Source organism: Pipistrellus hanaki (genome assembly GCF_964339955.1).
Source record: "Pipistrellus hanaki genome assembly, chromosome: 8".
In the NCBI taxonomy this organism is placed as follows: Eukaryota; Metazoa; Chordata; class Mammalia; order Chiroptera; family Vespertilionidae; genus Pipistrellus; species Pipistrellus hanaki.
The window spans coordinates 76,888,651-76,912,942 of NC_140510.1; the positions used below are offsets into that span (position 1 = coordinate 76,888,651).

At 50.8% G+C, this 24,292-nt stretch overlaps 1 protein-coding gene across 5 annotated transcripts in view; it reads left to right on the forward strand.

The window, feature by feature from the left end:
• Positions 1 to 24,292, forward strand: part of NRP2 (neuropilin 2) — a 120,105-nt gene that overhangs the window by 6,856 nt on the left and 88,957 nt on the right. For all 5 annotated transcript variants that reach the window (XR_014795723.1, XM_084892184.1, XM_084892186.1 and 2 more), the window contains exon 2: positions 10,518 to 10,695. Coding sequence is in view for 4 of the 5 variants with exons in the window: in XM_084892184.1 (XP_084748310.1) it covers positions 10,518 to 10,695 (178 nt within the window). In the remaining variant the exon portion in view is untranslated. The remainder of the gene's footprint in view (positions 1 to 10,517; positions 10,696 to 24,292) is intronic.

The window sequence follows — 24,292 nt, forward strand, 5'->3', positions numbered from 1 at the left end:
GGTAACCCAAGCGTGGGACAATTCTGAGTTGACAGAATTCAGCGCTAGATTCATTGGTAGAAAGTTTTCAGAACATATTCTGTGAAGGTGCAGTTTGGAAAGACTTTAGGAAATAGAGGTGTGATTTTTTCTTTTCTAAAAGGACGGAGCAGAAGCCTAATACCATCTTGACAGGAAAGGACAGGGAAAGTAGTTTGTAATATTGTTAACATACTTGATGTATTGGGTCATCTGACCATCATTTGCCATTGGAGCATCTTGAAGGATCCCTCCTTGAGAAGCAGACACGTGTTTGATCCCAAAAGTTAGTCTTTGTTCTGTTTCTTCCAGGGAAGGAACTCACTTAAAAAAACACACACACAAATTTTTTTAACCCATTCCTGGATGTAACCCATTCCTGGATGTTGTCCTAGAGAGCCTACAGCATTTTCCAGAGCCTTATCTGCCCTGATGAGACGTGACTGAGGAGCCTAATGGTTTCCTCACCGAACAGGATTCCGTGGGGCTGGATTCCTGCACACCGAGGCCTTGTAGTGCGGCCAGCCCTCCAGGAGAAGGCATCTCCTGAAGGTTTCGGAAGCTGTCAAGTTTAGATAAGGCTGAGCTCTGATCCTATGGGACCTCGGTTGTATTAATAAGGAGAAATTAATTTTTAACCACTGGGAAGATTGCCAAATTATGTGACCTTTGGCAGACCAGCTGTGCTATAAAAATAAATCCCCCATTTCTGAAAACGCTGCTCCTATCCAGTAGAACAATAACAACGTGGCATTTAGCACAGATGAGGAGCAGGGTTGAGAAGAAAGGGGAAGGCGGGGGGGGGGGGGGGGGGGCGCGCATTGCCAACAAAAACACCTTCCGATGTTGTAATGCATAGCTTCAGGCCTGAGCCTCCTACCTACTCCTCTGCCCCCCACACACACGTGCCCTGGTTTTCAGTTCACAGGAAAGAGGGCCAAAGGGACGAGGAGTGGGTGCCCGTGGGAGCAGGGAGTGGAGAAGGTGTTAAATGCTTCCAGCCCTCTCACACCCCCGTCCTGAACCCATCTCCCATTGTCCGCACCGACAGACGGCTGGCACCGGGAGAGAAAAAGGAGTTTCCATCGGGCAGAATGCCTGTCTTTCCCTGATGCCACTCACTGAGCCTGTCACGTAGACGTCTGGGAAGACCTTCCTTGGGCTTTCCAGCTCCTGAAGCTGCGGAGCCAGGCAGCCTGGGTTTAAAACCCAGCCCAGCCATACCACCCAGAATACATAACCTCCCCGTGCCTCAGTTTCCCTCCGTGCCTCAGTTTCCCTCCGTGCCTCAGTCCCCTGGTCTGTCAGATGTGTTTGAGAATAATAATAGCCCACCTCCTAGGTATCCTTACCTGCTCGTTCGGAAATCATTTCATCTTTAAAGCAGCTTCAGTGGGGTTTACTGTATCACAGAAAGCACAGTGTAAACGGTGGCCAATTTGCATTATTTTATGAGCTGTTTAATAAGTAAATAATTATTCCTTCCCAGCTCTTACCCCACTAACCCTTCACCTGTGTATTAGAAGCAGGGGGTTATCTCTCCACACGCTGTCCTTGGGAGACAGATATTCCCTGGTAGGTTCTCATCTTAGATAGACTTCTTCACTTTGTTTCTTTTTTTCTCCACTTTCAGTGTCCTCACCTCTACTGATTTTTTTTTTTTTTAATCTCTCCTCTTTCCCTTTTCCTCCCTTCTGTCCTTCATCAGGAAAATGTGCTCCGCAGGGATCCCAGGGCTGAAGGAACCCTCCCTCGCCCCGAATGTGTAATAACTTCTACTCTGGCATCAAGGCCCCTCAGCAGCTGAACTCAAAAAAAGTCATCACAAAGACAAAATAGCTTTTACCCAGCAACACTCTTAATAATCCCATTTCCCTCTGGGTCTTCATAAAAGAGTCATGATCTAATCCAGAAGGAAAGGGAGGGGCCTGGGACACAAAAGGAAGGCTCTCCCCATGGTGTGCAGTGGACCAGGCTGCGGGCCAGCTTAATGCAACATCCAGTGTGACCCTGCAGAGATCCCGCGATAACCAGCGATCTGGCCAGTCTTTCAGAGAAAAAGATAAAGGGAGTTGCAAATTATCGGTCTGAGTGGTAATAATAACTGTTTTGATAAAGAGGGAAAATAAAACAGATGTGCCCCAGAGGCATTTGGGGGGCTAGAGGGAGAAAGATGGGCAGAGAGAAATGAACTAAAACCCAGCAAGAGCCAATCCATGACCAACACAGGTTTAGTGATGAAGTAATAGTTTGCATCTTCCTGGTGCTACTGACAACAAATATCTAGAACTTGCCTTTGGGAGGGTGGGGGGGCTGGAGTGATGGTGCAAGAAAACATTCCAATAAATTCTTTTTATCATTATTAGAATTAAAATACAAGTGTCATTTGAACGTTCCGGTGTCTTCAGAGACATGGTTCACACTAACTCTACTTTGACTTATGACTAGGTGCTGTTATCCCAAACAAACCATTTAAACACCCAGTTCACCACTAAATTCACCATTAGTATCAGCTGTGGGCTGGGAAGGACGAGTTGGTTGGAGCTGGAGACGCACAGCAATTTGTGATAAGGCTTTCTTAGCATTTGTGGTACCTACTGGTACCTTTGGTATTGCTATAGGCAACTAGCCATTTATTAATTTATCAAACCTCCTTGACAGTGACTCTCGAGAAAAGCTCTGGGTTTGATCCTATAAAGTTCTCCGAAGAGGAATCAGAAGGGAGCCACACATACCCTCGAGTTGAAGTGGTCCAGCAGAACGGATAAGGCTGTTCCCAGCGCTCACATACCTACTTTAGAACAGCGATTGTCAACCACTGTGCTACAAGAATGTGTAAAACATGCAATACCTGACTTTTTAGTCAGGGGCGCTAACCTCTTTTCCTTTAGATTGTCAAATAATCAGATGACAACAGCCAACACAATAGCCATCAGTGTGAATGAATCAAAATCATACTTTTTTTATTATGGCAAAAACATAATATATTTTAGTAATTAGCTTATGTGCTCCAGGAGATAAGAAGGGTTGAAATTCGGAGTCCCTGGTTTGGGTGGACAGGGATGGGGGGGGGGGGGGTGCAGCTGAGCCTAATTGAGAGAGTAGATGAGATTTCAGAGTGGAGAAGGCATAAGGGAAGCGGGAGGCGGGAATAGAGAATTGGACACTGGGTTTGTCTGAGGTGACACTCAGAAGCTTCAGGGTGGAGGGAAGTGATTGCAAATAAGGTTGGAAATAGTAGCTTGGGCTCAATGCAAGGCCCAAATTGCTAGGCCAAGGGGTTTTAGATTTCATTTACTGACCAATGGGGAGCCATTGATGTTTCAACATAAGCCTCCAGTTAATCAAAATAAATGAAGAAAACTATTATATTACCTTGTTTGTTTCCTCCTTGGGTTTTTGGAAGGGACCTCAGAATTATTCTTCTATTTCCTTCCCCAAATGTCTGTTGAAATGGTCAGGAGTTGTAATCCCAGATCTCTCATCAATGGCATCAAAATTGCATTTGCAATGAAGGCTGGAAAAGAGTGGACATAAATATAAACTAATGCTATTATACCGGCTGCCCTATTGGAATTGCATTTGTTTATGATATAAGATGACAAATAATAAGGTTACCACAGGTGGCATGATTCGAGGTCAGGGAGGTAATCACATCAAACTTACATCTTAATGATTAAACGGGGCTTCATTTTTAGAATCCAGATCGAGGGGAAGAGACTTCCCAAAGCCCTATGGCCAGACCCCATTTCCAGTTCTCTCCACAGGGAACCTTTGGGGGTGTTCTAGAAGAGGGGGTTTGCCCTGTTCCCTTCTCCTCTTTCCACACTGGCTTCCTCTCCCCCTCCCAGGTCCTCTCCCCCCTCCCTGGCCGAAGAGTCTTTGATTCCAATTTTGAACTTTATCACCACGAAAGTTCACAGGGGTTTCCATCTGCCGTGCCTTTAGGAGTGCATCACTCACTGCCACTGGCCCCATAAATTGAATGGATCGCGTCCCTTCTCCGTGGCCTTAGGAAGTGGTCAAACAGCCGCATTCCTGGGCTGATGGATTGGCTCATTTCTTCCCCCGCTTAAGCCAAGATACAGATTTTATGAGACTGTCTTGTGACAGGCTGGAGTTGCTTTGAATAAAACAAAATCCAGCCTCAGCTCACAGGAAAGAAAAATCCTTAAAAAGCAGCTTATCCGAGGTAAGCGAGCAACATTTGGTTAAGACCCTGAGCAGAGGACTCCGGTGATTGGGCTGAGGCGTTTTAAGAAACTCATTTTGGTCTTTCTTTTTATGCATCACTGTGGCCGACACGCTCGCACACAGAACTGCGTATCCATAATGTTTATAAATCTGCAGCCTCAGACCCAGTTAAGAAAGGAAACTCACGTCAGTGAGGCTAATGTGATTAAAAGAGACATTTGGACTCTCCATAATGCAAGACAGACATGCTCCTCCGAAGGAAGAACCCTGGAGTTGTGTTGGAGGCTCACCTGGAGCAGATACACCTGGAATAACTAATCTATTTATCTGGGAGGGGAGAGGACCTTTAGTTTTTGGTTCCTCTGTGGGTTATAGGATCATGTCCCTGCCTCTTTGTACAGGCTTTGAATTTGAGAACTGGAACTGACCTTTAGACTCATTCCCCTCGTTTTATAGAGGAGAAAAAACAAAGGCTCAGAGTGGTTGACTAACTTACCCAAGGTCACACAGCTTGCGAGTGGAGTGGTAAGACCATATGAGACTTCTTACTGGCTAAGTGTCAAGGTGACCACGTTCTCTCTTTAAGTAGGAGAAAGAGCCTCATTGCCTTGCCACTGATAATCCAATGAAAACAATGCTATGGAAAGAAGAACTGGACGGGATTATGCTGTCGATGAAGGGTGAATTATAAAGTAAATAGAATGCTATTTTAATGGGAATGTGACCACGTACTCGGAGTACTTTTCGCCACCGAGTGTCCCCAGGTGTGGAGAACAGGTGTAGAGTTAGATGCATTCTCGCCTTCCTCACTTTTCCGTGGCATTTAAAATAGCAAGGGCACTGCGATCTGGCTCCATGGGTCTTAAACCCTATTCCAGGCAGGCCTGATATTCTTAACAGGAAGGCCCCTCAGAGATGAGGGAGGGACTTCGGCCTGGACACCACTCCAATTCTGCCACCCCCCGTTCCCACACCTAAGAAGAGCTCCACTTTCTTTCTTTTAAAAAAAATATATATTTTATTAATTTTTTACAGAGAGGAAGGGAGTAGGATAGAGAGTTAGAAATATCGATGATGAGAGAAACATCGATCAGCTGCCTCTTGCACACCCCCAACTGGGGATGTGCCCACAACCAAGGTACATGCTCTTGACCTGAATCGAACCTGGGACCTTTGAGTCCGCAGGCCAACCCTCTATCCACTGAGCCAAACCGGTTAGGGAGAAGAGCTCCACTTTCAGCTGCTCTGCACACTGGAGCTCAGGGTAGAGTTTTGTTCAAGGAAAAAGCAAACACTTCTAACAAGAATTCTGAAAGCTACACCCTTAGTTCGGTCCACTCATTGCAGCCCAGTTTAGGGAGCTGAGTCCGAGGCAGGTCACTGAGTTAAGAATCCAGGTGCCATGTCTTCTTGGTAATATCAGTACCCCCTCCCCTTCCCAGTAACCTGGTCCCCTTACCCCCGACCATCCATCAAAAACACCCTGACTCTGCAGTCCCACGTACAGCCCCGAATTCCCCTGTTTCTGCCAAGGACTTTCCCCTCAGTTCAGTACATCGAGGGATCTGACTGTTACCATGGGACTGTGCAGGCGGTTGTCTGGTGTCACCTGGTGTCACCCCCTGTGATTCTGATCATTTGAAAGTCTCACTATAGCCAGGCTTCAGCGTTGAACAACTATTATTGTCAAGTTTGGGCTCTGCAGTGATCCTTTAAAACAGCTCCAGTTGAGTTCCCTTAGAAGGCAGACCAGGTTTTCAAAAGATCTTCTTTTAGTCCTTACTAAAAACCAGATCTTACTAGGAACCAGTCAGTGAGTTGTCTGGATTGGGTTCTGTAGGAGGGTAAGCTCCCTCTGAAGCTGGCAGAGCACCTGAGAACTGTAGGAGGACGGGGACAACGTGTCTTCACCTGATCCACGGCCTGGTAACCCCAGGGCAGCATCGGACAGTGCTTAGGCCATCAGCAAAGCAAGGGCATGGGAGGGAGGGAGGAGGTAAGGGGAGGAAAATGTCAGAAATAATCTGACATTTTATATCAAATCAAAACACCTAAGTAGTCGTTCCGGAGGGAGGGGGGCGTCAGACCTTTGGGACTTCAGAACATAGTATTCCCTTTATTTCAACTTACTTTTTAAAATTAAATTTATTGGGGCAACATGGGTAAATAACATTGTATAAGTGTCAGGTGTACAGTTCTATAATACATCATTTGTGTATTGCACTGTGTGCCCACCACCCAAAGTCTAGTCTCCTTGTGTCACCATGCACTTGACCCCCTTTAACCTCTTCATTTCCCCCCTTCCCCCTCTCCCCAATTCTAGCCCTAGAGGTATCACTTTAATCCTTTTTCCTGGGGCCTCTGAGGACCTGGTCCATCTCAGTTGCGGGAGAAAACTTCTCTGAGCAGATCAGGCCTGGGTTGGTCTGCTCCTCTTTGGGAACTTTGCCCCAGGTAACAGGCAGTTACAACATCAAGGGAGAAAGGAGTCCCTGGTCAACTCACCAAACAGGCTCAGTAGCTCAAACTTCAGCCCGGCCAACTTCTCTTCTGTGTGTGCTTATTGGCCTGCAGGCATGTGCCCTGGAGTTCACCTTTCCTTGGCTGGACTGGACTCCTCTGTAGAGAGCGTGTATGGAGGACGCAGGAGAGGCCTCCGGAGGAGAGGATAGTGTAGCTCTTCAGAGGAAAAGCTGGGTGGTTCCTCTGGGGCGTGTGTTTGCATTTTAGAAATGGAGGGTCCTCAAACCTGGGAATGAGAGATCAATTATCGAGAGGAGGCATGGATGGATGAAGTGTGTCTTCTTTACAATTTTTACTGATAGATTTCAAGAGTTCCGTTTTCTCCAAGGAACACAGAGGTGACAATTCTAGCATTTATCTTGAAGGATCTGTCTGTGCAAATGATGTCTGATCTTTTATGAGAGGATGTGGAAGTTTGTACAGGACTAAAGTGTTAGTTTCATATATATATATATATATATATATATATATATATATATATATATATATATATGAAAGGAAGGAAGAGGGAGAGAGAGATTGAAACATCAATGATGAGAATGGTTGATTGGCTGCCTCCTGCACTCACCCTACTGAGGACCAAGTCCCCAAGCCGACACTCTATCCACTGAGACAAACCAGCCAGGGCTAAAGTATTAATTTCTAACTAGAGGCCTGGTGCACGAAATTTGTACACTCTGGGGGGGGGGGGGTCGTCTCCTCAGCCCAATCTGCGCCCTGCGCCCTCTTGCAGTCTGGGAGCCCTCTGGGGATGTCCGACTGACGGCTTAGGCCAGGGGGAGTGGGCCTAAGCCAGTAGACAGACAATCTTAGTGCTGCCACAGCGGCAGGAGAGGCTCCCACCACCTCCACTGTGCTCACCAACCAGGAGAACGGTTTCTGGCTGAGCAGCACACCCCCTGCGGGAGTGCACTGACCACCAGGGAGCAGCTCCTGCAGTGAGTGTCTGCCCCCTGGTGGTCAGTCATGTCATAGTGAGCAGTTGAGCCACCTTAGCATATCATTAACATATTACGCTTTGATTGTTTGAACAGCCAACTGGACAACTGGACACTTAGCATATTAGGCTTTTATTATATAGGATGTATATGTATACCCAACGTATGTTTGGTAGGCAAGTGTGTGTTTCTCAGTGTGAGGGCCATCCAGACAAGAATGTGAGCTTGTTCCTGGCTGGTGTTGCACAGTGGTTGAGCATTGACCCATTATCCAAAAGGTCCCAGGTTCGATTCCTGGTCAGGGAACACACCTGGGTTGTGGGCTTGATCCCCAGTAGGTGGCGTTCAGGAGGCAGTTGACTCTCATCCATGTTTCTATCTCTCTATCCCCCACCCTTCCTCTCTCTCTAAAATCAATAAAAACATTAAAAAATAAACATACATTTAAAAAAAAAAAAAAGAATGTGAGCTTGTAAATGTTTGGATATTGGAACGGCTAACCACACACAAGCAAAGCAGATGTTTCAATGAGTTCTCAAATATTTTAATGAGAGCCTCAATTTTCGTGATAAAGAGAGGACAGGGGGAAAAAAAAAAGAGTTACTCCTTTTCCTTTGAGTGAAGTAAGTTCTAACCAGGAGAACAGGCAGGCAGGCAGCTCGGGGACATACACACGTAGTTTAACTTTTCTCCTCAGTGGGGAAGTGGTGACTCCTGGTGTGGCTCAGAAACGAAACCTTCCTCTGAGGAAGCTTCCGTCCTTCCTGATGAGCATGTGTGCTGCTCCAATGACTCAAAGCTACGCCAGGCGCCATGGGGGCATGGAGGAAGTGAACTTCTTCTTTCCATAGAAAAGCTCGTAGACAATTTCCTCTCCTCCGAGCTGTAAGACAGCTGTCGACCTAGGTCCCCTCCCCCCTCCCGCCTCCTCAGAGGGCCACTCGTGGTCCTATGTCACATGCATGAGCCAGGACCATTGGACTCACTACAAGATATGAGGTGCCCAGCTTGGGTGGGTGGTGTGGGCACTTGGCAGGCCTTCGGGGATTGGCTGCAGAGGAGGTGGTGGCACCAGGCTGGGCTGCTGGCTTCACCTCCATCTGGGCAGGAGGGCGGGGTCCATTGTCCTCCTGGCCTCGGGAGGGTGCAGGGTCATGAGTGAGAGGATGATGTGGTCTCTGCCAGCCAGAGGAAATGGCCTGCTTTTGTTTCCTGCCCGGCAGGAAACGGGACCCGACGCCATGTGGTTCTGGGCAGTGCAGCAGGGCACGGTGTGCGCTCTTGGAGGCGCTGACGCCTAAAGGCCACTTGTGAGGGTCTGTGTGTCCCCCGCCACCACTGTGCCCATCTTTTATGCATCTGAAGCCTGCCCGCCCGGTAATCCAAAACAGAGTTCCGGGAGACAGGCGTGCCAACAGGCGCGGGGAGCGGGGAAGTGCACCTGTAGAGTTAAAAAATGCATGACCCTTTCCCTCAAAGAGAGAGATGCCGGAGAGAGGCCCGTCCTGGAGGGCGGCCGCTGCGCCCTGATGCATAATTCACGGGCCCACGCTGCTCCGGGCAGATGGCGATATTAAATCGTGATTGATGCTAAGAGCGGCACGGTGCTCAGGAAGGTCTCCCAGAGGCTTCTGGAGATTTCCAGGTCTCTGGTGCCTCCTTGTCCTCTCTTTTAAGGTAGTCTTTAAGTGGAACCGCCCCCCCCAACCCCACCCCCCATTTCCCAGGAACCCCTCCTGGGGATGGAAGATCTTCACTCCCAAACATGTGAGAGTCTTCAAATGTCATCGCCCACCTTTTCTGCCTTTGAAGCGGCCCCATTCCCTCCTGGCACTTGTGGAGCTGTTGCCTCCAGCCTGGCATGGTGGGGAGGGCGGCGGGGGGTGGGGGTGGTGGAGGGGGATCTCAGCCTGGCTCCGCCAGTCCCTTCCCAAGGGCTGCTGACCAGGGACAAAGCAGCAGCACACTCTGCTGGCGGTGACCAGGCAGGAGGGACCCTGGGCAGAAAGCTGGGGGGGCGGAGGGGCGGGGAGCGAGGGGGGGGGAGCCAGCCGTCCACTCAGCACAAAGCGCTCTTTGTGGAGGCGCTGAGGTCAGAGCTGGTGGATTCTCCTATGCAGATTTTCCACTCCGTGCATAATGAAATCATAAATCAAATTTGTGGTGGATCTGGAATTAAGTGTTTGGGAGTTTTGCTTTTGCTTTCTTTCAAAAAAAAAAAAAAAAAAAAAAAAAGGCTGAAATCACCCTCCAGGGCCTGTTCTGGCCCCAAGCTGAAAACGCGTCTTCCGCATCACATGTAATTGTTACCAGGCTTGTGGGTCGGCACCACAAAACCGCTCTTGTCAGTTCCCGGAGCCGTTACTTCTGGCGGCCTGGCCGGGGCTGGGCTGGGCCGGGAGGCCCGACAGCATGAAGGATTTATGAGGCAGAGATAGAGGAGAGGCTGGGCGAGCGCCGAGGAAGATGGGCCCAGGCCAGGAGGCAGGAAAAGGCAGGGAGGCCTGTTAACTTCGCAGCTTCCTTGTTCTTCTTCTTCTTTTTTTTAATCCCAGAGCATGTGATTGGGAACATTGGCCACCACTCTCTGAAATATTTTCATGGGGGGGGGGGTGGGTAGAGAGAGAGAGAGAGAGAGAGAGAGCTCAGCCGTGTGAGGAGGGGGAAGATGGGCTGAAATGACCTCTTCCACGGCATAAGTAAGTAGGTTAGCTTCCTGGACTGCCATAAAAGGTCTGCAAAAAAACCTTCCAGGCCACTGGTAGAGAGAGAAACAGGGAGATGGGGGAAAACAAATGCCGGGACATATTTGAAGTTCCTTGGGTTGTTTGCCTTCTCTTTCAGACCCACCCTGTGGCGGTCGTTTGAATTCCAAAGATGCTGGCTACATCACCTCGCCAGGTTACCCCCAGGACTACCCGTCCCACCAGAACTGCGAGTGGATTGTTTACGCGCCCGAACCCAACCAGAAGATTGTCCTCAACTTCAACCCGCACTTCGAAATCGAGAAGCATGACTGCAAGTAAGCACCCTCCTGCCCGCTGAGCATCCTTGAGAACCTCTCCCTTCCTCCCCCCCCCCCTCCGCCCGCCCTCCCTCCTTCCAGCCTGGCTCTGACCACAGCGCCACCTAATGGCCACACCTGTAACAACGGGCCTGCGAAACACCTGGCCTGCTAAAACAGTGCTGGATCTGGGTCCGAGGGGAACCCAAGATGACATGCTCTTTCAGGAGGAAACAAAGGCCAGTAGGTCCCATAGTGCAGAGGAAAGAGTGGGTTGTGTAAGGAACAGCATCCTATCTTCAAAAGCTGGCAGTGGGGGGGATTCCCTGTGGGAGCAGGGTGGGGGGTGGACTACAAAACCTCAGCTCTTGGCATTGGGACTTGCTACAAGATGTCAGGTGCCACCTTGAAGATCTCCCCGTTTCCACTGCTGCGACCACACGTGGGAACCCCACCAGCTTCCTTGGTAAAGCAGCAGCCCAGTCCCCACGTGGAGACTCCCTCTACGTCCACCGTGGACACTCTGGCTGCTGTTGTGGGGAATGGCCGCTGGTTTCCTTGCAGCTAAAAATCGGCATCTTCACGGGTCGATCTAGGCTGTGCATTGCTTCTTGGTGTCTGTGCTGCACAGGTTAGCGTCTCCGGGCTGGATTTTATCTAATAAGCACTCTCCTCACTGCTTTGTAAATATCACCCCACTCCCCTCTCACAAGGGCCCTGGGAAATGGGGTCCTCGCCACGTCCATGCTGCCAATGAGAGCAGCCGGAGCCCGGGGAACCTACGCCAGTGGCTCTGCTGATCTCACACCCTCGGCCCTGTCACCGTGGAGACGTGTGGCTCAGGAGGCACCGTGTGGACATGTCGACAGCTGGCAGTGCTTCAGCAATGCCGTGTTAACACGGAGGCCCTATAAATCAAGGCGCGGGAGCAGGCAGGCCTGTCATGTCAAGAATGCGAATGCGTGTGTCTTCCCTGAAACAAAAGGGAAAGTTCTCTATGCAGAAGGTCATGTCTGGCTCCAGAGCAGCACCTACAAGGTGCCCCTGCTCCAGTGGGTGCCCAGTGCCCCCTTTTCCTTTTGGTGGATAAGTAGTCTGAGCCTGCCCTGTGGCCAAGGCAACACAAGTAATGAAAAATTTACCAAGGGGCCAGCTGCTGGGAAAGGTACAGGACGCGGACCTGGGTCCAGCCAGCGCTTCCTCATAGAGGCAGGACCCTCTGTCATCAGGCAGGAAACGGGACCCTCTGTCATCAGGCAGAACCCTCTGGAAACACTGGAAGACAGAGCCCACTAGGTGGTACAAAGCACACTCACGTTGTTGGCATGACAGTGGTGCCTGCTCTTTGACTCATAGGGCCCTCGTGTTACCACGGCATTCCCCGTGAATCCGTGCATCCATGTCACCGCTGCCCTCCGAGGGCTGCTTTCCACCCCCGCCATGGTTTTCCCCGAACGAGAGTTAGTCTTTGTTGAGGACCCAGGGTTTCCCGGATGGATGCCTCATGTGACAAAGGATCAGAAGGCCCCGTTTCTAACCGCAGATCGTCTCTTGACTCATGGAAGGACACAGGGCGGCTCCCTGGTTCCTCTGTCCAAGTTCGGTGCCCGTCCTCGGACACGTTTACATAGAACCGCAAGGCTGCCCATTCCCTGCCAGTGAACTTGACCAAGAATTTCTGGGAGAAGGGCTTCTTTATGAGGTGTTTTTGCTCTCGGAGTCTCTGGCTGGGCTGCAGGAGGTTGGCACAGACTGAATCGTAATGCACCGAGGGCTTGGGTCTGAGCTCAGAGAAATTTGACTAAGCACCTCTCTCGACGGAGGGCCAAATTCTGTGATGCTGATGCCAGCAAATCTCCCAGGGAAATTGCTAGGAGGTCATCCTATGTATATTCATAGCGGCCGAGGGAGAAGGCACGGCTTTGGAAGGAAGCACGCAGGAGCTGGTGAGCATGGCTTTAAACATGTTCTGGAGTGTGAAAGGCCAGGGAAACATGCTCCGCAGGGAGCCCCTTCCCCTCCCAAGACCGGTTCCAGGGATGGGGGAATTCAGATGGCTGCAGCCCATGGGGAAGAGGGCAGAGTCCTTAATGCTGAGCTGGAGCAGGCCCATGACAGGTTACCCTCCAGTCTATCATCTTCACTAAGTAGCTTCCTGTTTTCCTTCCCACTCCCCCATTCTGTGCTGCTGGCTTGAACCAGAAAGGCCAGGAAGGTCAGAGAAAAACCTTTCTGGGGTCTCTCCCCGCCCCCCCGCCTCCCCCCAGCGCCAAATTGTCAGGAAGGGTCTGTTGGGGTCAAGGCCCTGCTACTTAACCCTGTCCTTCATTCTCTCCCCACCCCCCCCCCACCCCCGTGTCCCCTGCACTCCCCATGTCTCTCTCACCCCGATTCATTTTTGTATTTAGAGAGAAACATCCGGTCCTCTCAGCCTCTCGCTCTGCAAGGTATTTTTGAGATTCTTCCCTGGCCATTTGCATTCAGAGGCCCTGGGCTGCTCCCCGACCGCCTCCGTTCACTTGCAAAAGGAACAATTAATCTAATTAAAGTCCTGGAAGTTCTGTCGGGTTCCTCTTCTCTTTCCCCCTCTCGTTTCTGTTCCGAGGGAGCTCCTGGGTTTGGAAAGCACTTACTGGCAAAGGCACCCAGCCTCGCCTCTCCTCTCTCCTCGGATTCCCAGTGGCTGTGGCTGTGGCTCTGGCAGCCCCTCGGGTGGGTGCTTACCAAGAGGCGCTGCCTGAACCATTCTTCTGATGAGAACACTGCAGTGACACTTCTGAGAAAAGGGAGATGAGTAAGGAAGTCAGAAAAGCAGCCAGCCCCTCCTGCTCCCTCCACCCCCGCTTCTTCCTCGCTGCAGGATGATCTGCAGAGTCTGCCCCGGGACCCGGAAATGGGCCCTGATGGAGAGGCTGGCCTGGCCAAGCATTGGCCCTCTGTGCCTTGACACCAACCCAAAGGGCTAGGCCAGCACGTCTCAGCCTTTCCAGCTCCTGGCACACATCCCTTAATCACTAAAAGCCTTCAGCAATCCAAAAAATGTATTTTTGCCAATCTGACCCAAAAATATAGATGTAATTTTGGTTCATTCACACCGGATGGCTATTGTGTTGGCTGTTGTCACTGTTTTATTTGACAATCTAAGGGAAAGAGGTCAGTCCCCTGAGTCAATGGTCAGGTATTGCCTGTTTTAGAAACACTGGTGTCGGCCCTGACTGGTGCGGCACACTTGGGTGGAGTGTCAACCCATGCACCACCTTATTGAGGTTGCGATTCCCGGGTCAGGGCGCATTACCCAGGTTTCGGGTTCGATCCCAGTCCGAGCGCATGTGGAGGGCAACCAAGCAGCGTTTCTCCCCCACATTGATGTTTTCCTCTCTCTCTCTCTCTCTCTCTCTCTCTCTCTCTCTCTCTCTCTCTCTCTCACACACACACACACACACACACACACCCCAATTGAAAATCACTGGTCTAAGCGATTACTGACTAAACTCCAGTCAGAGACCTTTCCCCTAACCTTCGCGTGTGAATTTGGTTCTGTCTGCTTGGAAACTTTCACTCACAGCCGCATCGCCTGGCCATTCTTAGGAATCCAGGCCCCCAGCACCCAGAGGCTGCTCCGGGGCCTAGTCACCGGTTGTGGGCAGCAGCCAGAGGCCTGAGGCCCTGCCAGATCGGTGTGGCGCAGGGACAAAAGGGCAGGACTCGGGCCACCTGAAAGCAAACAGGGAGAAGCCACTTCTGTGGTGAGGAGAGGCTGCTGCTGGCTGCCTTTCACCTGAGTCATCAGCCAACTGGCCGAATGCAAGGGTTTTAGAGACAAACGCAATAGAACGGAACCTTTCTCCATTTCTGATGTCTAAAATCGATGCCTTTGAAAAACACCCACTGCATATGATACATGGCTTATTCACAAGTCGTCCCCACAGTGGCATGGATGACAGCCCAGCCCAGCCCAGCTGAGGCTCCACCCAGTAAAACCAAATTCGAGAGCCTGCGTTCTTTTAAGAATTGGTCATTTCCAGATGGGTATGGGGAGAAAACGTGTTTTACAAAGTGCAAAAGCCACTAAGAAGACTTGGCAGAACATTTCTTCGGCCAAGAACCCGCACAGAAGCTCTGCACTAATGAGTGTGTGTGCGCGCAGCACGGCAGTATCTGATTCACCTGCTCGGGGGTGGGGAGCATGGGGGGTGCAGAATAGTGCTCCATCCAAGTGAAACCTCCAGCTACTGAGACAGCCCCCCTCCAAGTTCCAGAAGTTCTTTCTACAAAGGTTGTCTGATAAAGGGCCTTCTGTGCCACACTTCCCTGTCTTCCAAAACCTAAGGTGAGTCAACATTTCCCCCCCTAAATGTCACTTTTTGTGACAGGCTGGCTGGGTCAGGTCATATTTGGAGTTTTTGTTGACCTTTTAAAACTTCCCAGGCCTTCAGTTTCTGCATCTGCAAAACTGTGATGATGATGATGATGATGATGATGATGATGATAGCTACTTGTTAATGTAGATTCACAATACTAGTACATTAGTTCCTGTGTCAGCATCTTTGGGTTGGTCATAGGGACAGTTGGGACTTCTCTATCATCGCGCTTGCTGGCACTTTCTGTTCTGAGTAACCCGCCTCCTGGGGTCATCTTCTGGCCTGTTTTGACCCTTTCCTAAGTGACAACAGCCAACACAACAACAGCCTTCTTGTATGATTGAATGGTATAAATGAATCAAAATTATACCGGCTTTTTTTTTTTTTTTTTTTTTTTGTCAGATTAAAAAAATATATTTTTTGGTGTGCCGCAGAATGTTAGTAATTAGTTTATGGGATGAGATGAAAAGGTTGAAAAGCCCAGCTTCCTTGGGAAGTTTTGGGCCTTAGGTCTAAGCTTTGCCCCAAGCCAGTGCAACCCAGTGCCTGCTCATCCGCTTGCTCACAGGGCAGCCAAGCTCACAGCAGAGCGAGGACGGGAGCACGGTCTCAGCAGTGCATGGAGTCCTTGGCATTGAGCTGCTCATGACCTTTCCTTCGGAAACCATCCCTCACCCCTACCCCCATGATCTGGATATTGGAGGTTCGGGATAGTTAGCCTGTAGCTCGATGTCTAGGAAAAACAAGATGTTCCTGTGTTGATTTACAGCCAGAGGAGCCCTCATCCACAAACCCAAAACATGTCTCCTTCTCCCAAAGGAGGGAGTGATAGCTTAGAAAGGTAGCAGTTGATAAACTGACTACAGTAAACAGAGGAAACAGACTAGACCTCAATAAACTGGCCCCTCCCCACCATTGATTTCCTGTGCTCAGTAAACACCTCTGACTTCACACAACCAAATACAACCTTACGCCTGCATGAGACCCTGTGGGTGCCCAGTGCTCACACTCCTCACCCACCCCTCTAGTGTCCCCTGCACGCTCCCCTCTGCCTCCCCCCAGTTTGCGGGATTCCTCCAGGTCTCTCTTATGGACCCCCCGATGCTGAAGTCAGAGCTTTGACTTGCTCGCGTGCCTTTGGTTCATTGTGGCCACCTTATGTCCTGAGCATGTAAGTTCTCTAAGGACCATACAGTGTATGTGTATATCCCTGGGCCACCTAGTCCTGGAGAATGCTAAGCAGGTGGGCGCAGGTGGTTGTGTTGGTGATATCTTACATTTGAGATGCCAGGACATGAGTCAGCATGGCATGCACCTGCATTGGAAGGCTGACAGAGCTGTCTTCTGTACTTGTCCATCTTGTGATAGGACAGAGTGACAGACAGCAGGAGGATCAGACACAGGCTGTGGATGTCTCTAAGCTCTCGGGGACTTGGTCTCTCACCCACAAAATATCAGTAGATTGTTCATGCATTCATCCCAAAGTACTTAACCTAGTATGTGCCAAGCCTGATCATAGCATTGGGAACGCAGTGATGACCACATTGTACTCTTTGCCCTCATGGAACTTAGAGTTTGGGAGGAGGAAGCTGGTAACTGATGATAAAGCTGCCACATCAGATGCTGTGGAGCATCTCCTAAGCACTCCACAGACAACATCTCGTTGATTCTTCAACAAAAACCTGGGAGGTCAGCCCTAGCCGGATTGGCTCAGTGAATAGAGTGTCGGCCTGCAGACTGAAGGGTCCCAGGTTTGATTCCAGCCAAGAGTACATGCCCAGGTTGTTGGTTCAATTCCCATTAGGGGATTGATGTTTCTTTCTTGTCTCCCTTCCTCTCTGAAATCAATCTATACTAATAATAGAAGAATATGCAAATTGGTCAGGATACCCTCATGCAACATTCGAACAGCAAGCTGTGTGAGGTGACCAGGTTGGCACAGGGGGGCAGTGAGGGGCAACCAGGCCAGCAGGGGGAACCGTTGAAGGCAACCAGGCTGGCAGAGGGGGCAGTTAGGGGCAATCAGGCCATCAGGCAGAGGTGGTTAGGGGTGATTAGGCTGATGGGGGGAGACAGTTAGGGGTGATCAGGCAGGCAGGCAGGCAGGTGAGCGGTTAGGAGCCAGCGGTCCCAGATTGTGAGAAGGATTGGGTTCTGCTTGCCGGTTTCCTCCTACACAGTACCACCTCCGTCTCCTTCCTGTATAAACAGATAGATGGTAGGAGGCCACAATGTCCGATAGGAGGTGTGGCTTCAGCTGGTGTCCACCTGGGTTTCTAGAAGCCAGAGCGGAGTGAGAGTTCTCTGTGGCTCAGGAGTTCTCTGTGGTTGATCTCAGGAGAGACCCTCAGGTGGTTCCTCCTGGCGTCATTCCAGATTGCCTGCCTGCTCGACCACAGAAACATTCTGATTCCCCCAGGGAGCCAATGAGCAGCACGCCTTCTCTGTATTGCAGCACCCCTGCTAACGACAGAAACAGATCCCCCTCCAGGTATGTGGTGCAATAAACGGGAACAGCCCTGCTGACTCAGGCTCAGCTGGCCGCTGACCCCACGCTCACCACCCTGGACCAAGGACTCCACCCAGCCCCGGATCCCGCCGCAGGAGCGAGAAAAGGCACCGCAGATTGTTCTCCTCCCGAAAAGGTCAAAGGGCAGTTGGGGCACACCGCTATTTTGGGCAGTTTGTTTTTAAACGGGTGATGTTGCAATCACAACTCTTGAAGTGAAAGCTGCACTGTGGACGTCCTTCTTAACGATGCTCCTTATCTTCCAACTGAGAAAACTCACTGGAGGTTTTCTAATACACAATCCCACTTGTTCTACCTGGCAGCCTGGGCACCTCCTCTGAACCCAGAGGTCCCGGGAGGCCTGCATCTCACCCCATGTAACTATGTGTAATTCTCCCAACTAATTACACCGGCGAGAGTGTCTGCAGACACTCGGTGGGAGCTCTGGGTGGAGGGGATAAAGAGGAAAAGGAAATAGACCCAGTTAAAAAAAAATGGATTTTTCTAAAAAAAGGGATTTGTGTGTTTTCCTGTAGTCATGAGTCCTACTTACGGGAAAAATAAAAAATAAAAAATTTCTTTTGTTTTGTCCCTTTGAATGGCAAGGGGACTTGAAACCTTTGAGTTAAGAGAAACTCAACAGATAATTTAATTCCATTCTTCTGCCTCTGCCTGGATAAATCATCTCGGGAAAAATATATCGGCTGCCCTTGTCTTTCCTTCTAGAAAAGAGCCTCCGTAATTGTCCTTCTTTAGGAGACCTACTGCTTCGACTCATCTCAGGTGATTTCAGAGTAGACAGAGAAAAAGCCCTAAAAAATGTTAGCTGGTCAAAACAAAACTTGAAAGGGGGAAAAAAAAAAAAAAGAAGAAAGAAAAGGAGTTAGGCCTAGGATTGCAGGGCAGGAAAGCATGAGCAAGGAAAATACACATGATTTTTTGTGCTGTTTTTTTCTAGCCTTAGAGCCAAGCATTGTGGCAGTCTCTCTGTGTGTATGTGTTTTTCTGCTCTGCCTCAACTGTATGTTCGTAGGTGGCTGGGGGGACTGTCAGTTAGACAAGAACAGCAAACATCTACTGCTCTCTCTGCAGGCATCAGACGCTACTACACCGGGAACTTTCCATGTTTTACTTCAACCACCAGCCTATGGGTCCGGTACTGCTGTTATTCCCATTGAACAGATGGGGCTACTGAGGCCCTGAGCGGTCGCACAGATAGTGATGGTAGGACTGGGGGTTTGGATCTGCCACGCAGAGCTGCCTTCATACACCTGCGTCCGTGTACCTAGAGCCGTCCTCTGCCTTCTCAACGCTTAGGTATTTGGGGCCTCTCCGATTTCCTCAGCTATTCCTTTTCTCCTCTTTATTCCTTTTCTTTGCCTCTTCCTGCCATGTAGTCACCTCCGGATGCCAGCGGGTCAGTCAAGGAGAGAGAGAGAGATCTTCCTGTCTTTAAAGACAAGCTGGGGGCCTGGCTCTCAGTCAATAATCTCTGTCTGCCCCTGTCATCCACCTCCTGCTGCCCTGGTCTCCAGCCCCCCCTCACCACCCTCTTCCAATTCCCTGCCATCCTCTCCCCCCCGCCTCCCCACCCCCCTACTCTCCACCTAGAATCTGGAGATGCGCGGGCTCCTAATAGAGTGTCAGCGGAAGTAATTGATTCCTCACACAGAGAGAATTCTCCTGCCTTCGGTGTCAGCAGAGCCGAACCGGAGTGTTGGAGGGTGAGCGAGACGTGTAAACAGTCCATGGCTGAGCTGTCAGGGCGAAGCCAGGCACACCGGAGTGAGCGAGGGGGAAAACGGTGGAACAAATCATTGTTTTATTGGGAGGGAAGGAGAAAATAATCTTTCAGCCGGGGAATGGGCAGTGGGAAGGAGATGGGTGCCTGCCGGAGCCGGAGGCATCCTGAGGTGGGTTTCCATGGAAGAGTTCCTCTTTGTCTCAGGCAGGAGGGTTCCTCCCCGCCCCACCCCCTTCTCCCATTATCATCATTATTATCATTAAAATAATTACCGTAACAATTACAGTTGATGAGGCCTCAGGTTTATAGAGCACCTTTCATCTGAAAGTTCAAAGTGATTTGTCGATGTGTCATCCCTTTGAGAGTGGTAGGAGGGTAAGAGGGTATTCTTATTTTTTTCTTATCTGCTGGGAAACTGAGATGCAGATGCGAGCAGACACGGGATCTAGACCAAGCCTCAGGGCAGGCTGCTGTGCTGAGTGTTGGGTTACTGAGTTCTCTACTGCCCACCGGGGCCCTGATCTCCTGTGGCCGGCCAGCCAGCCAGCAGTTCTGTGCACAAGGCCAACAGAGCACCGTGGCTGTGGGGTGAAGCAAGGCCCTTCAAGGTCTGACTCACAGGGCTCTATCCTGTGAGGAGACTTCCTGCAATCTGGTTCCCTGTCTTGTAGAAGCTGGTGTCCTTTCTGGCCATATTTCCTCCTGGTCTCATGGAGCCTCCAGTCAGCAGCATCCAACATTCAGAACATTCGCTGCTTCCACCCAGTTCTTTCTTTCCTCACTCCTCCCCTCCCCCCAATGTTCTTATTGATTTGAGAGAGAGAGAGAGAGAGAGAGAGAGAGAGAGAGAGAGAGGGGAAGGAAGAGGGATAGAGAGATAAAAACATCAATGAGAGAGAGAAGCATCGATCAGCCACCTCCTGCAGGCCCCTACTGGGACTGAGTCTGCAACCGGGTCATATGCTCTTACTGGGAATTGAACTGTGACCTCAACCACTGAGCCACACCGGCTGGGTCCCACCCAGTTTTTTCATGGGAAGAGGTGAGTGCTTTAGCATGCACGGGGTGGACAGGGCTGCTTTTTGCTCCAAGCTCAGCCAGGTGCCTGCAGAGCACGGCCACTGAAGACATCGCCGTGATCGGGTTGCTGCTTGAGAGGAGGAAGCAGTTCCAGGCGGTTGGCTGCTGAGTGCCATATTCAGAATCGCCACCCTGGCGTGGCCGCAGCCCTTCCTGCTGGACAGCACTGCGGGCTGTCACTTCCACACCCACCGTGGCGCCTCCGAAATGACAGCTTCGCCCCTGAGGCCAGGAGAGGCTCCGAGCTCTGTAACCTGAGCTCAGAGCGAACGAAAAGCAAGGACAGGACCCAGCTCACCTGCCACCTCCTCCCAGTGTCCCTGCTTGGATTCCTGCAAGGCACGTCGTTCAGACAAGGTCCATGTTTTCTGTGCTTTGTCAGGGAGCCCGGAGGCCAGCGGTGGGGGAAAGGAGAGACACTGGGAGCCCAAAGCCCAGGAAAACCGGAAAGGACTTCCCCGATGCCATGGTTGATTCCCTCAGGCCCAGCACACCGAGTTCCCCGCAGGCTCCCACTTTCGGACAGATGGGCAGGTTCCGATTCACTCTTGCAATTAGACCCTCTGGGAGGAGGGTTAGTGAGCACCCATCCCAGAGGGAACCATTCACCCGGCCAAGTGCAGGGGCTGCCAGCCCACCAGGCCGAGTGACGTGCTCCCATTTCCCCTCCCTGTAAGTCCCTCACTTTCTGCCCCTTCTGTTCACCCCAAGGGGCACAGAGCCATGATCCCTGTTCCCATTTATGAGGTCAGGTAAACTGAGGCAGGTGAGCTTCATTGTCCCAGGCCAGCTGGGGCAGTGTAGGGTAAGGTGACCATACGTCCTGCTTTTGGCGGGACAGTCCCGATTTCTAACAATTTGTCAAAATCGGGACTTTTTTAAAATGCCGAGGGACGTGGGATGAATTGTTAAAAATCGGGATGTTTGGTCATCTTAGTGTAGGGAGTCTCTGGCCCTGCTGGGTTTCACCTTCTCCAGCTTGCTGGTGAAAGAACTGTGGGCAGTTCTGACCTGCTTACCTCCCTGGTGTCATCACAGAGGACTGGCCAGGGGCTGGGCAGACTCCCTGCAGAAGGCAAGGACTTTCTAGACGTGCACAGCGGGCAGAGAAAAGAGAGAGCCAGCAGCCACCCTGCAAACGTTCTCCCCCAAAGCCTTAGCCTTCCCCTGGGCACCAGCTGCCTAGCAAACCATTTCTTGTGTAAGCAAACACGTCCTGCCTGCGGCCTCCTGAGGGCCTGCTGGTCCAGGAGCAGGGCAGGTTTGGGGCCACGTGGCCTCAGGAATGTCGTGCTGGGGATCCAGGTCCGCGGGGGAAGCGGCCAGAGGGTCAGGGGAGCGATGGGGGAGGCTTTGTTGTGTGCCCTGAGCTCCCCCCAAGTTCATGTGCAGTGACACTTATCAGACACCCGGTCTGGAGCCGCCTCCTTCCTCACATGGCGAGGCGTTCTTGGCAGGCGCTCTGCCAGGAACAATGAGGTCGGCGGGCCCGCTCCATCATCCCGGGGCCTCTGCAGGAAAACAGCCCGCAATTATAAATAGATGTTATTTGTCGTTTCCATATTCTTGCCTTCAAGGTTTTCTGGAATAATTCCTTCAATTTGTTTTGGGTTATTCTCTTTGCACACTTCCTTTGCTGGGGGGTCAGATTTCCTCCCTTCTCCAGAGCCGTGGTGACCCTGGCTGGGAGGGGACTGTGAAAACGCTCAAAATATCAGAGATGTGTGGTGGGGAGAAACGAAGGAAGAAAATGGAACTGCCAACGGCCACCATTATAAAGGCAACTGGCACCAGTGCCAACCTACAAACAAAAGTAGAATCTTGGCACTGAGTCCTTGGAGTTAGATAGCAAATGAGAATAATAAGTTAGATAACTAATAATAATAATAATAATAATAATAATAATAATAGCACCAAGAGGAAATAACAGCTGACATTGACTTATTGAGCACCTACTGCATGCCAGGCCAGGCACTGTGCTGAGCTACCGATGTGAGTTAACTCTCCAGCGGGAGGGAAGTTGAGTGCCTTGCTGTTCTGAACCCAGCATATGGGGGGACTGGGGACTTTGAAGCCAGTCTTGCAGGCTGGTTCCAGGGCCGGGGCCCAGAACAGGAGGTTGAGATGAAATCTCAAAAACTCAAATGGCTGAAGCACTGTTGGCGGATTTACACAGGAGAAGGGATTTTAAGAAACCACCCTCCCAGCACCTAAGTTGTAGGGCATTGGGAGTGAGGAAGCTAACCTGACATGCCTGGGGCAAGGAGGGGAGGGAAAAGGCAGAGGCCGGGCTTGCTCCTGGGAGGGAGAGCGCACTGGCTTCTCCATCCTAAGGGTTTTAAAGGCGGAGGTTTTGGGGGAGGTCCCAGAGAAGATCTTAATAGAATATTCTGTACTCTTCCAGGTGCGACCATTCAGGGTCCCTGGGTCTCCACTGATGGATTGGCTGGCACCATGGCAGGGGATCATTCAGTGCAGCTGGTCCCGATATCAGCTGTGGCTGGTTTTGTTGCTTTTCTGGGCCTGGATTTGAAATACAGCTGAGGCCTAGATGTTATCTCCAGGGAGGAAAGGTCAGGGGATCCGAACTGCAGAACCAGCAATTTGCTCGGGGAGGGAAGGTCACCCTGGGGCCTTCTACAATGGATCGCCCATTCCTAGGCACCCAGGACTTTCCACCCTGCTGACCTTCTGCACCTGGCCCTTCCGTGAATAAGTCATTTAAGAATTTTTTTTTGGTCACAGATCCCTTTTCTATGAAAATGTGCATATACACAAACACACAGAATTCCTGCATATGTTGACAGGGGTTCCCCGTCTACGGAAACTCCTCCGTGGACCCCACTGGAAAGCCATGGTCTTCGGATTATGTGCTCTAGATCATACTTCAAGAGCTTATAAATACACAGGATACTCTGTCTTCTCACTGGATGGACCATATGTTCACATACAGGTGTATATGTGCATGTAAAAATACTTCACTTTCAAAGATTAATATGTTATCCCATCTGAACACTTACACGCTAGACTTCTACTGGGTTGAGCCTTGAAACCATGAATTGTAAAGCTCTTGCTCACTGCCTCCATTGGTGATTTGTCTATTAATTTTGGCAAGTCCTACAGGCTTTGTTTAAACAAAACAGCTAAATAAAAAGAGCAAGATTCTGTTAAGTCTCTAACTGAGACCAAGCTGTTCCTTTGCCCCTGGTGCCTCCTAATATTCTTGTGCTTTAGCAATCTGGCATTCCCTCTGCTCTCAGACACTCAGTCAACAGCGAGGCAAAGGGACAGGGTGAGGAAGGGCGGTGGGTGAGGTCTGTGCCCTGGAGCGAGACTGCCTGGGTTCAAAGCCCACCTCAGACCTTTCCTTCACGTGACTTTGGGCAGGCCACTTACCCTCTCTGAGCCTCAGTGTCAGCATCCGCAAATGGATGGTGATTGGAACAGGGCTCGGTGTGTATGTTAAATGAGGTTCAGATGTAGCGGCGCCTAAAGGAGGGCCTCGCCCACAGTAAGTGCTCAGTAAGTGGGAGCTCTTCCCATCTCAGGAGCGGGACCAGTGGCAGGGAGACAGTCCGGGAAAGGAGATGTGCTTCCTTAGAAGAGCCCACCTGAAGGAAAACTGATTTCTTCCTAAAGGCGGGATGTCCCTACTGACCTGAGAAGCCAGCGCCTGGCTTTGGGCCTCTTGAGTCTCGGCAGCTGCTTCTTTGTGAAGTTGTACAGGAGAGTTCTTTTTCCTCCTATTTTCCCTGAAAGCATATATGTTTTAGAGTGGAAGGGAGAGGCGGAGAGTGATAGAAGCATCAACGATGAGAGGAAATCATTGATTGGCTGCCTCCTGCACGTCCCCTACTGGGGATCAAGCCCACAACCCGGGCACATGCCCTGACCGGGAATTGAACCTTGACCTCCTGGTTC